This window comes from Trachypithecus francoisi, unplaced genomic scaffold, assembly GCF_009764315.1.
Source record: "Trachypithecus francoisi isolate TF-2019V2 unplaced genomic scaffold, Tfra_2.0 Lachesis_group0, whole genome shotgun sequence".
In the NCBI taxonomy this organism is placed as follows: Eukaryota; Metazoa; Chordata; class Mammalia; order Primates; family Cercopithecidae; genus Trachypithecus; species Trachypithecus francoisi.
The window spans coordinates 126347113-126362745 of NW_022681453.1; the positions used below are offsets into that span (position 1 = coordinate 126347113).

Sequence of the window (15633 nt, forward strand, 5' to 3'; positions counted from 1 at the left end):
GAAAACATTGAGTAGATGATACATGAATGACTGAAATTGGAGAATATAGAATTCCAGATTAAACTTATTTATATTTGAGAAAAATGATCTTCTAACATCATTAGTCAAATGCTTTTTAAGGTAGAATGAACATGACAAACTCCCAACCACTCTTCAAAGAATTTTCTTTAAAGTTAAAATGTGCCCTGTGTTTTTCATGGAATGTTATGCCAAACACTTAGAGAAAAATAACATATTAAAAAATAAAGGACAAAAGCATATGACTCTGATTTGTAATCCCTGTTCAGTAGCTATAAATTGTGTGACTATGATCACGAACAGTAGATGTAATGTTACTAAGTTTTTCTTAAATAGTCCATGGGTTCTGCAACTCCTTAAAACAAGCTTGTCCAACCCACGGCCCAACACAAATTTGTAAACTTGCTTAAAACGTTGTGAGATTTATTTGCAATTTGTTTTGTTTTGTTTTGTTTTGAAGCTCATCAGCTATCGTTAGTGTATTTTATGTGTGACACAAGACAATACTTCTTCCAGTGTGGCCCAGGGAAGCCAAAAGATTGGATACCCCCTTCCTTAAAAAAAAAAATTTTTTTTTTGACCTTAAAAACTTATATTTTATGGGTTGGGCACGGTGGCTCATGCCTGTAATTCCAGCACTTTGGTAGGCCGAGGCAGGTGGATCACCTGAGGTCAGGAGTTCGAGACCAGCTCGGCCAACACAGTGAAACCCTGTCTCTACAAAAATAGAAAAATTAGCCAAGCATTGGTGGTGGATGCCTGTAATCCCAGCTACTCAGGAGGCGTGGTGGATGCCTGTAATCCCAGCTACTCGGGAGGCTGAGGCAGGAGAATCGCTTGAATCTGGGAGGTGAGGGTCCGAGATCACGCCATTGCACTCCAGCCTGGGCGACTGAGCGGGATTCCTCAAAAAAAAAAAAAAAAAAAAAAAACTATTTTACCATGTTTCTATTTAACCAACAGCAGCTATGGAATATCTACCAGCAAGCCAAGTGCTCAGGGATACAAAGATAAACTATGGTTCTTGACCTCAAAGAGATTTACCATATAATGCAGGAAACTGTCGCCTTTCTGAACTACAAGTCCGTTAAATATCAAATTGACTTTCATATATCTAAGTATTTGCTTTATGTATAACGCTACCTATCATACACATTTTTGTAAGTTTTTAATATACTTGTGATTCAGTACTTCCAAAATATATGCAGAATGACTAAAGTTTATACTCCCATCAGCAAGATCATGTTTCCTTACAGGCTTACCAACAATATCATAAAATTTTTAAATATCCTGTAAATCTTAAGGGTATAAAGTAGTACATTATTATTGTTTAAATTTGCATAATCTGATTACTAACAAGGTTGAGACTATTTTAATATGCTTATTAGTCATTTTCACTTTCATTTTGTGAAATGCTTCTCCCTATCCTTTGTCTGCTTTTCTGTTGGGTTTTCTGCTCTATTTTCTGAAGTTCTTTTTATTTATTTATTTATTGAGACGAGTCTTACTCTGTCGTCCAGGCTGCAGTGCAATGACACAATCTCAGCTCACTGCAAGCTCCGCCTCCCGGGTTCACGCCATTCTCCTGCCTCAGCCTCCCAAGTAGCTGGGACAATAGGCGCCCGCCACCATGCCCAGCTAATTTTTTATGTTTTTAGTGGAGACGGCGTTTCACCGTGTTAGCCAGGATGGTCTCGATATCCTGACCTTGTGATCCGCCCGCCTCGGCCTCCTAAAGTGCTGGGATTACAGGCGTGAGCCATCCTGCCTGGCCTGGAAAGCTTTTAAGCTCCAAAAGTGATATGATCTGGGTTTTTTTCTTTTTCTTTTTCTTTTTTTTTTTTTTTTTTTAATTTGGAGACAATGTCTCACTCTGTTGCCCAGGCTGGAGTGCAGTGGCACGATAAATCACAGTTCGCTGCAGCCCCAGGCCCAAACAATCCCCCCACCTCAGCCTCTGAAGTAGCTGGGACCACAGGTGTGTGCCACCACGCCTCGCTAGGTTTTTAAATTTTTTTTTTAATTTTTCATTTTTTTATTTTGTAGAGACAGGGAGGAGGAAGCGGCGGGGTGGGGCTCCCTATGTTGCCCAGGCTGGTCTCGAACTCCTGGTCTTAAGAGGTGTCCCACCCCTTCGGTCTCCCAAAGTGTCAGGATTACAGGCGTCAGCCACTGCCATCTTTGGAAGCTAGCTAAGCCTAGGCTGGGCAGAGACTTGGACACTTTGAGGGGAGAAGGCAGGGTGAGAAGTTGGAAGGGGGAACGGAAAGCCACTCTCCTGGTAGCAGTCGCTGCCCACAACAAACCTTGCCTTCTGCCCTTAAGAAAAATGGCGCCTGGCATAGATGTGCTTCCGGCCCCGGAGCCAAACAGAACAGAGGGGGCAAGAGGCCGGAAGTGACCGCCCTTTGCCACTCCCCCTGCCTCCTCTCCGCCTTTAACTTCTCGGGAAGATGAGGCAGTTTGGGATCAGTGGCCGAGTTGCTGTTGCCGGGTGATAGTTGGAGCGGAGACAGTGAGTGCCGGCTGCCTCGACAGCTAGCACGTTTGCGACGCTCGGAGTGACCTTCGAGCGACTGGGGACAGAGGGCGGGAGTCGTGCATGCAGCGTTCTGTGACGAGGCGCCGCCCGCCGCGGTCCTGTGGGAAAGGAGAGAGCTAACCGTCAGGCGAGCGGGGCTGGCGGCCGAGTCGAGCCCACGAGGCCGAGCTCGGGGGTGGGAGTGGGGGATCCGGACCTGGACGGGCGCGCGCGGGGCTGGGGTGGGCTCTGGCCCCGACCACTGCGCCCGGTGTGGGAAGGCGGGAGGCTTTTACTAAGGCAGGTGTTCACACCGGCCGGACCGGGGCGTTGCCCCCACCCGGCTTTTCCCACGCAGCTCCCTCGCGCGCTCATTTCTGGACTCTCTGGAAGGATCCGCCTTCTTTATGGCCACTGTTCCTTTCCATGTGCATACCGGGATTAGACCGTGATTGTCTGTCTTTGGTGTCTTTTTCTTGAGAAACCACCTATGCTTTCTTAGACTGATACTCCTTGAAGTTTCTGATACTTTGGCTGGAAGCGTTAATGCCCTCTTTAAGCCTTACCTCCTCATTTGTAGTGATGAACTCCGTCTTTCTAAATGTCAGCCTCACGTTGTGGTCTTAGAATTTTATTTCCTCACTCTGCATATCCACCCCCACTCACCTAGAGCTTCAGGTTGAGAAACTTAGTAACTTCGTTATTGTTTGTGAACTTGGCTTCCTTTCACTAACCCTATTCCCTGATGTACTTTATAGTCACATGCAGTGACAAACTTAGTCACAATTAGTTTCATCTACACCAAAGGGAAATTGAGTCGAAATTGCAATCAAGATTTTGACTAATAGATTTCACTTATTTTAGTGAAACATCATTCAAAAGTCATCTCTAATTGTCTGACTAGAACACTCCCAAAAAATAATTACCTAAAAACATTTTGCCAGCATAATTTATTTCATTGGGGAGTTGATGACTGTCACTGGTGTGTCATCAGTTTGCATGTCTATCATCCACTTTAGTTTGTGCTTTTCTAACTTTATCTCCCCCTAGTAGCATAATGGCAGAAACTGTTTCTCCACTGAAGCACTTTGTGCTGGCTAAGAAGGCGATTACTGCAATCTTTGACCAGTTACTGGAGTTTGTTACTGAAGGATCACATTTTGTTGAAGGTTAGTTCTTCTTAAGTTCTTAAAGTAATTACTGTTGAAAATATATAAAAGTGCGTATTCTTTCAACATTAGTTAATGAACACATATAGGGCATTGTACTGTATACTATGAGAAGTACCATAACGAGTAAAACCCATTTCTACCCTCCAGAAGGGGAAAATTAAATGGTATTAATAACAACTAAGAACTTTAGTATATTAATAGCTCATTTAATTTTCATCACCACTAGGTGATGAAATAGCTATATTAATAGTTCATTTAATTTTCATCACCACCATCTTTCATTTTAAAGGTGAAGAAACCAAATCAAAGAAAAGTTAAACAGCTTGCCCAAGGTCACACAGCTAATAAGTGCCCAGACAAAAAATCAGGCAGTCCACATTTAACCATTATACTTGTCTCCTCCCCAACTTAGCAGTTAAACCAAGACCTCAGGCATATCTCATTCTCTCAAATGAGGCTGAGTTGCAGTGGAAAGGGGCAAAAGGCGTTTCGTAACTGTTGAAACAAAGGTGATGAGGAATGTCTTACTAGGGAATACGTTTTTTTTTTTTGAGACAAGGTCTTGCTTTCTTGCCCAGGCTGGAGTGCAGTGGCGTGATCTCGGTTCACTGCAGCCTCCACCTCCTGGGTTCAAGCGATTCTTCTCCCTCAGCCTCCAGACTAAATGGGACTACAGGCACGTGCCACCATGCCCAGCTAATTTTTGTATTTTTAGTAGAGATGGGGTTTCACCATGTTGGCCAGGCTGGTCTCGAACTTCTGACCTTGTGATCCTCCCACGTTGGCCTCCCAAAGTGCTGGGATTACAGGTGTGAGCCACCGTGCCTGGCCGGGAACACTTCTTTGAAGATAACTGTTGAAATTTTTTGCTGATTCTTAAGATTATGTACCTCTAGGCCAGGCACCCTGGCTCACACCTGTCATCCCAGCACTTTGGGAGGCCAAGATGGGTGGATTACCTGAGGTTAGGAGTTCAAGACCAGGCTGAGCAACATGGTGAAACCCTGTGTCTACTAAAAATGCAAAAATTAGCTTGGCATGGTGGTGGAAGCCTGTAATCCTAGCTACACAGGAGGCTGGAGGAGGGAGAATCGTTTGAACCTGGGAGGTAGAGGTTGCAGTGAACCGAGGTTGCGCACTGCACTCAGCCTGGGCGACAGAGTGAGACTCCATCTCAAAAAAAAAAAAAGATTATGTATCTCTCAACTATACAATGGAAAGGGAGGGATTCTATAAATTTTTCCAGCAACGCTGGAAACCTTTGATAGATTGGTAGAATCAAACTTTTTTTTTCATGTCTCTCCCAACTCTCTCTTACCAGATTTTGAGCATCTTTAGGACAGGAGCCTAGGACTCATTGTATTCCTAGCACCAGACTTGACACAATTCAATGCTGAATGAGAAAAAAAAAAAAAAATAGTAGTATAGAATCTTTGTTTCCAATTAGGAAATAATTTGAGCTGGCACAGTTGACTTTTGAAAAATATTTTATTTTCTAAATAATAGGAAGTGAAAATGAAGTTAAATGTGTATTGTGCGTGTTGTAGATCATGCATTATGCTAGGCACTAGTGAAATGGCAGCTTTAGAATCTGAATTCAGTTTTACAGGTTTTAGAACCTCAGTAAAAATGTTGCAAAAAGGAGACAAAGCAAATAAATCAGGAAAAACATACAAGAGCAAAAATAAAATGAAAAGCAAAAATAAATGTAATGATACTTAAACAAGTCTGTCCATTATTCACCAAATTGCATATATCTTATTAATGCATTAAAAAAGTATGGTGAGATATGAGAAGCTTAATTGGATGTGCACTGGGTATGTTTTCAGTGGCAGTGTTTGTCTCTAATTAGGATCATTCAGATAGCCAGATGAATCTTTTTTTTTGTTTTTGTTTTTTGAGACGATGTCTCGCTCTGTTGCCCAGGTTGGCGTGCAGTGGCATGATCTCGGCTCACTGCAACCTCCGCCTCCCAGATTCAAGTGATTTCTAGCTAATTTTTGTATTTTTAGTAGAGATGGTGTTTTACCATGTTGGCCAGGCTGGTCACGAACTCCTTACTTCGAGTGATCTGCCCACTTCAGCCTCCCAAAGTGCTAGGATTATAGGTGTGAGCCCCCACGCTCACATAAATCTTCATGTCTTTACCTTCAAAAAGAGGTGATAAGAATGTAAACATCAGTTTATCTCCTATTCCTGAGTTATAAACAAAATTGAAATATTTTTCTACTTTTCAAACCCAGGCTTTTTTAACTACCTCTAGCCATAGAGGAGAGGTGAGGGCTGGGATGTGCAGTTAAACCCTAAACCTGATGAGAGTGAGACTGGGATACAATCTGATGAGATCGAGTGCATTCAGGGTGGTATGGCTGTAGACGGGACACAACCTGTAATTCTCTTTCTTCTCTGTTAAATGAGCTGTTTCACCTCATCCCTGAGGGAAGCAGATAGAACGTGGTAAAGTAGTAAGGTCTTTCCTAGCTTGGAGACCTTGAACCACATCTTAATTTCTGAGGGGCTCCTATTAAACCTCACTTTTTTCTCAGTATGTGGCTCCTCCTTCTGAGTTCAAGATCTGAAGATCCATCCTGTCAGGTTGGAACAATAATAGGTCAGTGTTAGGTTCTAGTTTCTCTGTTTAGAAATGTAGTCTTGTCTCAGGGGTAGCTTGTATGTTTGAGACCTAGAAGTACGCATTTGACTGTGCCCTTGCAACATTTAATATTCTTGAAATTCTTTCGGGTGGGATTCTTATGACCCATTGCCACAGAGTATGCACCTTTTACCAAACATTCGGATGCTGTGGGTGGCATGTTAACATAAAGCCAGAATACATACAATCTTAGGTATTCCATTATATAACTAACTTAATATTCATTTATATCACTTTTCTGATGCCATTTCAATTTCACAGCAACATACAAGAATCCAGAACTTGATCGAATAGCCACTGAGAATGATCTGGTAGAAATGCAGGGATATAAAGACAAGCTTTCCATCATTGGTGAGGTGCTATCTCGGAGACACATGAAGGTGGCGTTTTTTGGCAGGTAATTATTTATTATTACTTCTAAGGTTAGTTTCCAGAAATCAGCTTTGTGTCTGATGTTTCAGCAAGTAATATTTCTCCCATCCTCCCCTAGCCCCGCAAGTTTCTGCCTGTGTTGAACATTAAAGCTGTTAGCATGTGTAAGAATTTGTACATTTTACCTCCTGGTATAAAATGAAGCTTTATGAAAGTCAGTCATATTTTTACCTTTTCATGATTCTCATCTCTAAGAATTGGCTCTTAGCCAGTTTTAAGACTGGAAATACAGGTAAATGATAAGCATGATTTGTGATTTACTCTTTTAAGTTTACTTGAATATGTGAAAGTTTCAGAAGCTAGGATGAAATAACTTTTGTCAGACCTAGACAGGCCTAGAAGGAAAGGGGCTCTTGCTTACGTGTCTGAGATAACTATTTCCAAGGACTTTCTAGAAATTCTTTTAAATCTCCTGCTTTGATAAGACTTATCAATAAACATACTTTAGGACTGCATTAATTAAGATAAATGTTCTCAGGAGAGTTCTTGCCCAGTAATGGCATCTCCACCAATGAACTGACAATAGCTGGCATTGAACCTCTGGAACCAAAGAACTCTGTTTCTAGGCAGCTTATGTAAATCTCTTTTTGCTGATAAAAAAAACTCCTCTTACCCTCACTGAATGCACTGGTATGCTATTCCATGCATTCCAGATTATAATCCTTATTTTTGATTCCCAAGTAAACTCAGCATTTTTTTTTTTTTTCTGACATGGAGTCTCGCTCTGTCACCCAGGCTGGAATGCAATGGCACAATCTTGGCTCGCTGCAACCTCTACATCCCGGGTTCAAGCGATTCTCCTGCCTCAGCCTCCCGAGTAGCTGGGATTACAGGCGTGCGCCACCATACCTGGCTAATTTTTGTATTTTTAGTAGAGATAGGGTTTCACTGTGTTGGCCAGGCTAGTCTTGAACTCCTGACCTCAGGTGGTCCACCCGCCTTGGCCTCACAGAGTGTTGGAACTGCAGGCGTGAGCCACTGCATCCAGCCTAATTTTTTTGTTTTTTGTTTTGTTTTGTTTTGTTTTTTGAGGTAGAGTCTCACTCTTGACAGGTTGGAGTGCAGTGGCACCATCTTGGCTCACTGCAACCTCTGCCTCCCGGGTTCAAGCAGTTCTCCTGCCTCAGCCTCCCAAGTAGCTAGGACTACGGGCGCACACTGCCACGCCTGGCTAATTTTTTTTGTGTGTGTGTTTTAGTAGAGATGGGGTTTCACCATGTTGCCCAGGCTGGTCTCAAACTCCTGAGCTCAGGCTATCCACCCACCTCAGCCTCCCAAAGTGCTAGGATTACAGGCGTGAGCCACTGCGCCTGGCCCGGGCCTAATTTTTATATTTTTATTAGAGATGGGGTTTCACCATGTTGGCCAGGCTGGTCTCGAACTCCTGACCTCAGGTGAACCACTCTCCTCGGCCTCCCCAAGTGCTGGGATTACAGGTGTGAGCCACTATGCCTGGCTAATTTAGAGGTGATTTTCTTTAGTATCTTTCTTAAGGTTGACAATTATCAGGTTCACAGGTTGTAAGGATTATGGGGGGAAGAAAAGGGCAGTGATCAGGTATGTCTTCCAGAATTTTCAACTCCTTCATTCCCAGAAGGAGAGTAGGAGGCACCATTACGTTGGTGTCACTATCCAGAGTGATAGGGTGATCTCTGCCACAGCTTATATGCAAAGACAAATGAGTAGCTCCATAATTGGTCATTCAGCTATCATGTGTTGTGTACCAACAGAGGCATTTATTTACTAAACTGACTTCGTTGGCCTTCTAAGCTATTTCCCATCTTAGGGCTTTTGCCCTTGCAATTCCCTATGCCTACAACTCTCTTTTCTGTGTTCTATTTATGTCTCATGCCTTCTTATTCTTCATATTTCATCTTAAATGTTACTACCTTGGATGCCTTCTCTGACCAGTCTATCTAAATTATTCCTTCTCAGTTATTTTCTGTTAAGACACCCTGTTAATGTCTTTCAACACTTTTCACAATGCTCTTATTTTATGTTTTTATTTTCTGCTTCTCCCATTTGACCATATTCTCAGGGCCTTACACAGAGTCTGGCATGAGACAGCTCCATTTAAAAAGATCCTACTTCAGATTAGGGTGGAGTAGGAAGGAAGAGCCTCCTGGGAAGGTGATGACTCAACTGTCCTACCGAGAATGAGAAATAGGTATAGCTTTGGATGTGAAAAAGGTCCAAAAGTTCATTTCTTGCAGAAAGCTATAAATAGAAAGGGGGAGAGAGACCACAGTGTGTTTGGAGAACTCAAGTAGTTGAATTTAAGGCGTTATGAAACTAGCAAAAGAAGAGACTTTGTAAGCAAAAGTCAGATTGTAAAAGACCTTAAATTACTATATCATGCTAAGGAGTTCTGCATTCTTTTATTTTGGAAAATAGTCATGAGAGGATTGGATGTTACAATTATAACCTTAGATATAATGGGGAGAATGAATTAAATGAGAACAGGAGGTAGGAGACAGTTGTAGTATTGTTACCAGAAAGGGGTCCTGGTCCTAACCCCAAGAGAGGGTTCTTGGACCTTGTGCAAGAAAGAATTCTGGGTGGGTCCATAAAGTGAAAGCAAGTTTATTAAGAAAGTAAAGGAATAAAGAATGGCTGCTGCATAGGCAGATCAGCCCCAAGAGCTGCTGCTTTGCTATTTTTATGGTTATTTCTTGATTGTATGCCAAACAAAGGGTGGATTATTCATGAGTTTTCCAGGTAAGGGGTGGCAATTCCCAGAACTGAGAGTTGGTACCTGTCCCCCTCTGTTTCTTTTTTTGGGAGATAGTTTCGCTCTTGTCACCCAGGCTGGAGTGCAATGGCATGATCTTGGCTCACTGCAACCTCTGTCTCTCAGGTTCAAGCGATTCTCCTGCCTCAGCCTCCCTACTAGTAGCTGGGTTTACAGGAGTATGCCACCACACCCAGCTAATTTTTGTATTATTGGTAGAGATGGGTTTCACCATGTTGGCCAGCCTGGTCTCGAACTCCTGACCTCGGGCCATCCACCCACCTCGGCCTCCCAAAGTGCTGGGATTACAGGTGTGAGCCACCATGCCCGGCTGGTACCTCCCCTTTTTAGCCCATATATCCATCCATTCTGGATGTTGCCATGGCATCTAAACTGTTATGGCACTGGTGGGAGAGTCTTTTAGCGTGCTAATGTATTATAATTAGTTTAATGTATATTATATACATATTATATATATATCACAATGAGTAGTGAGGACGACCAGAGGTCACTTTCATCGCCATCTTGGTTTTGGTGGGATTTGGTCACTTCTTTTATCAGCAAGGTCTTTGTGACCTGTATATTGTGCCAACCTCCTATCTCATTCTGTGACTTAAAATGCCTAACCTACTGGGAATGCAGCCCAGTAGGTCTCACCCTCATTTTACTCAGCCCCTATTCAAGATGGAGTTGCTCTGATTCAAACACCTCTGACAAGTAGTATAGGCCATAAATTGTGTGTGTTTAATACAACTATATGTATTCAAGTGTAGTTACCAAAAAGGCAGTTGGAAATATGAGACTTGGACTAGGGAGAATTCTAGGAAATTTAGGAATTATTATTGGCTTATGTTGGTGATTGAGATCACAGGAGTTGATGAGATGATCCGGGGAGAGAGTGTAATGAAAAACACTGGGGAGAGGAAGAGGGACTATCCATGGAAATGCCAGCCAGGGACCAGGCATGGTGGCTCATGCCTGTAATCCTAACACTTTGGGAGGCCGAGGCAGGTGGATCACCTGAGGTCAGGAGTTTGAGACCAGCCTGGCCAACATGGTGAAACCCTGTCTCTACCAAAAGTAGAAAAATAACTGGGTGTGGTGGTACACTCCTGTAATCCCGGCTACTTGGGAGGCCATGGCAGGAGAATCACTTGAACCCAGGAGGCAGAGATTGCAGTGAGCTGAGATGGTGCCACTGCACTCCAGCCTGGGCCACAGAGGGAGACTCCATCTCAAACAAGAAAAAGAAATGCCAGCCAGGTAAAAGGAAGATTACAAAGCATTGGTATGGTATAAAAAGAAATATATTTGATCTTTGTCCCATTCTTGTCACAGAGCTTCTAAAACCATAGGAATTTCCTGAGTGATTGGAATATCTTGTTTTTATAATGACACCTTGTTTTTGATGACACCTGAATTTATCCCAATAAGTGGTTTAGTGTGGGGCGGTGACTAGATAACCTCAGAGGGTGACCAGTTACCTGAAAGTTTAAGTGATCAGGAGATTAGAGGATTGGAACTTTCCTTCCCACCAACCCATTTCCAGGAAGGGTAGGGGAGGACAGGCTGAAAATTAAGCTTTATGAAAACTCTTGAATAAGATTGGACTTCCAGGTAACTAAACTCATGGTTATCCTGGGAGAGTGACATGCTGAGAGGGCATGAGTGCTCAGGCATTTCATCTGTGTCACTTATAATATCCTTTATAATAAACCAGTAAATGTAAGTATAGTGCTTCCCTGAGTTCTGTAAGCTATTCTGACATTGAACCCAAGGTGGGAGAAGGTAGAAATGAATTGAATGATAGGACACCCAGTTGGTGTCTGCTGGAGAACTGCTTCATGCATGTGGAAAAATCTCCATACATCTATTTAAGAAGTGTTCTGTGTTGATTTCGATAGTAGAGGAGGAAAAGTTTCTTTTTCCACAGTTGTTTTTTTGTTTGTTTGTTTTGGGAGGCAGGATGACAGCGTATCTCACACTTTAGTATGCATAAGAATCATCTGAGAGCATCCCCAGAGTTTTGATTCTTTAGGTTCGCAGTTCGTTTGAGGGATCTGCATCATTAATGGGCTCCCCAGATGATTCTTATATGGAGTGGGGGGACCCAGACTGTAACCATAGTAGGTTCATCACCCAGTGCATGCAGCAAGTTGATATGCTGAGACACCAGGTTGCAGCAGAGAAGAGATTTAATCGTAGGGTCACCAAATGAGGAGATGGGAGGGAACCTCCATCCATCTCCCCAAGGAATTTGAGGTTAGGGTTTTTAAGGTTTTTGGAGTGCCCAAAGTATAGAGATCATTGATTGGTTGGAGCTTGCAGAGTGAAGTCATGGTAGAGGAAGATAATAAAGCTAGGCTGTATTCACATGCTGATCCATCCCATTCCTTTCTGGCGGGGGGTCTTCAAACTGGTTGCTGGATTTGGGGGCCTGAAAACATCTTAAACTATCCTTAAAAGTGTTACGATTCTAATGTCAGAGATCCTGTCTATAGGAAGAAGGAGGTGCAAATGGTCGGTATCTGGTGTTACGTGACATTTAGCAACAAGGAAGTGGGCCAAAGTGCAGCCTGATTAATGATGAGCTATAGCCATATTTCTGTCCAGAACCCGGCATGTAATTCTTGTTAACCCCATGGAGATGGTTTCAGAACTACCCTTGAGGATCACTGCAAGGCTTCATGAAATGTCCAGAAAGATAAATTTTAAGAGAGGTCCTAGGCATCCTTGCAGGATGTGGTATAGTGGCAATAGAAGCCAATATTGAGCTAATGAAGGTAAGCAGCTTCCCTGGGAAGGGAGTTGGGAATGATATCCGTAACATAAGAAAAGTTCTTTCCCTCTTTTGCTAAAGAAAAGAGGTAAAACATATGCCAAAAAGATAGGATGCTTTTGCAATGAACCAAAAGGCTCCCAGTGGTATCTGGGACTTGGGTTGACTTAATGGAAAGCAAGTCCCTGAAGTGAGTATGGGTTGTTCCTTGCATTTCAGAGCCATCAAAAGTGTTCTTTTTCCTATGACTGCATAACAGATTACCCAAAACTTAGCAACTTAACAGCCATTTTACTATGTTCACTGATTCTGTGAGTCAAGAATACAGATGGGGCACAGCGGGGATGTCTTGTCTTTGTTCCATGGACTCTGGAGCCTTAACTGAGAAGATGTGAAGATTGGGGTGGCTCAAAAACTGAGGGTTGAAATAATCTTTAATCTTCAGTTACACGTCTGGGACCTGGGCTGGAATGATTCAAATACTAGGACTGTTCAGTAGAGTACTACCCAGAGCTCTCCATTTAGCTTGACTTCCTTGTAGCACAGCAGACTTGGGGTAAGTGGACTTTTTACATGGCAAGGCTCCAAGTGCATATATTCCAGGGAACAAGATAGAAGAAGCTGCATTGTCTTTTATGACCTAGTCTTGGAAGTCACCCAGTGTCAGTCCTTTTTTTAATTTTTTTTTTATTTTGAGACACAGTCTGGCCCTGTCACCCAGGCTGGAGTGCAGTGGCACGATCTTGGATCACTGCAACCTCCACCTCCTGGGTTCAAGTGATTCTTCTGCCTCAGCCTGTGAGTAGCTGGGATTACAGGTGCCCTCCCCCAACCCCCCACACCTGGCTAATTTTTTGTAGAGATGGAGTTTCACCATGTTGGTCAGGCTGGTCTCAAACTCCTGACCTCAAGTGATCGACCCACCTTGGCTTCCCAAAGTGCCAGGATTACTGGTGTGAGCCACTGCACCTAGCCACCCAGTGTCACTTCTGATGTGCATTATTTGTTGAAGCAGTCACAAACCAGCCCAGATTTAAGGAGATGGGATATTAGACCCCATCTTGTGATAGTAGTGTTACAGAATTTTGACCTGTGATTTCAAATTGTCACAAAAAGCAAGAAAGAAAAGTTGAGGATAATACTATGAGAAAGGTCGGATTTGTTTTCTTACACTTTATTTTTCCTGAAATGTACATTGCTGATATTTGTGTAAGCCAAGTGGTCAATTTTTTTGTAAAAATGCAGTCTTAAGAAATCTTAACAAAATTTGGATTTTAAAAAAATTGATACTAGACCCAGTGAAAGAACTAATTTTTTTACTGTTACGTTTTGTTTTTCATGATTTTGTATATTCTTCAGGACAAGCAGTGGGAAGAGCTCTGTTATCAATGCAATGCTGTGGGATAAAGTTCTCCCTAGTGGGATTGGCCATATAACCAATTGCTTCCTAAGTGTTGAAGGAACTGATGGAGATAAAGCCTATCTTATGACAGAAGGATCAGATGAAAAAAAGAGTGTGAAGGTATGATCTTTAACCTTTAGCAGCATAATATACCTGAAACAATGTCCTTAACTTATTCTTTAATAACATTTTTATAGGTGTCTGCATTGCTGACATCTTATAAGAAGAACTGTTAATATTTCTTTCTTTTTTTTTTTTTTTTGAGAGTGAGTCTTGCTCTGTTGCCCAGGATAGAGTGCAATGGTGCGATCTTGGCTCACTGCAACCTCTGCCTCCCAGGTTCAAATGATTCTCCTGCCTCAACCTCCCAAGTAGCTAGGATTACAGGTGCGTGCCACCATGCCCAGCTAATTTTTGTACTTTTTTTTTTTTTTTTTTTTGATAGAAATGGGGCTTCACCATGTTGGCCAGGCTGGTCTCGATCTCCTGACATCGGGTGATCCATCCGCCTCAGTCTCGCAAAGTGCTAGGATTATAAGAAGAACTTAATATTTGTAACTTTGAAAGCCATCACTAAATATTTTAAGTACTCTAAATTTTTTTTTTACTTCATAGCTAAATTAGTGGAAGAATAAAACCTGTCCTTAATTTAAAGGTATATTAGAATTACAGGTTTTTTAAATCTCCCCTTACAGTGAGACTAACATTATTTTATTTATTTATTTGTTTTTAGACGGAGTCTTGCTCTGTCGCCCAGGCTGGAGTGCAATGGCACGATCTCAGCTAGCAACTTCTGCCTCCCAGGCTCAAGCAATTATCCTGCCTCAGCCTCCCAAGTAGCTGGGATTACAAGCATGCGCCACTACACCTGGCTAATTTTTGTATTTTCAGTAGAGACAGGGTTTCACCATGTTGCCCAGGCTGGTCTTATTTAGCCTGACCTCGGGTGATCCACCTGCCTTGGCTTCCCAAAGTGCTGGGATTACAGGTGTGAGCTACCACGCCCGGCCAAGACTGACATTATTGAAGTGTATCATTGCTGTTTAATCTCAAATTTGTCCCACCTTGGCCTCCCAAAGTGCTGTGGTTACTGGCATGTGCCACCATGCCTGGCCTCGGATTTGTCTTTTTAAAACAGAATTGCTTAAGAAATTGGGCCTTGGAATCTGTTTTTGATATGTGTCTGTGTTTTTAGAAATTGTCTTACCTCAGGAGTATGTAGTAAGTATATTCATGAAGAAATATTTTAACTTTGTCAGATGAGATCCAATGGCAATTCCCTGCCTTTCATAAATTTCTCAATTCAGTGCCACTAGACTCCTGCAGCCAAAAAAAGAATAAAAGGAAAAACAAATTAGAATGCAAGATGTTGACTCTGGACTGAAAGCAGTTAGTTAAGGCACTGTTTCTCATTGCGGTCACTTTGTCTTGAGTCTAAGGATCTCTTCCACAAACAAAAGTTCAGTGCTTGAAGATCCATGCTATTTCATTTCTTGGTAAAGTCATGGATGGTTCTTTCTTTGTGAATTTGCTCTTTGATGTAAATCAGGTGACTCAATCTGTAAGTTTTAGAATAAGCATACCCTTCAGATTAGTTACTAGAAAAGTGAGATGATGTTTATGAAAATACTATTCAAGGCCGGACACAGTGGCTCGCGCTTGCAATCCTAGCACTTGAGGTGGTCGGATTGCTTGAGACCAGCCTGAGCAATATAGTGAGACCCCATCTCTACAGAAAATACAAAAATTAGCCAAGCATGGTGGCGCATACCTGTAGTCTCAGCTACCCGAGTGGCTGAGGTGGGAGGATTGGTTGAATCTGGGAGGTTGAGGCTGTAGTGAGCTGTGATCATTCAGCCTAGGAAATGGAGCAAGACACTGTCTCAAAAAGAAAAGAAAATACTAATCAAGCTTTTAATTGATCT

General features: G+C 42.5%; 1 protein-coding gene across 2 annotated transcripts in view; it reads left to right on the top strand.

Annotated features, from left to right (window-relative positions):
- The first annotated feature begins 2411 nt into the window (after positions 1-2411).
- The window catches only part of MFN1 (mitofusin 1), a 43490-nt gene continuing 30268 nt past the window's right edge, over positions 2412-15633 (top strand). Inside the window, exons 1-4 of one of the 2 annotated variants that reach the window (XM_033211763.1) lie at positions 2412-2533; positions 3593-3708; positions 6626-6761; positions 13666-13828. In XM_033211763.1, coding sequence (XP_033067654.1) covers positions 3597-3708; positions 6626-6761; positions 13666-13828 — 411 coding nt within the window. In that variant the 5' untranslated portion in view covers positions 2412-2533; positions 3593-3596. Of the gene's footprint in view, positions 2534-3589; positions 3709-6625; positions 6762-13665; positions 13829-15633 lie in introns of both variants that reach the window. The other variant, XM_033211762.1, reaches the window with a different exon arrangement.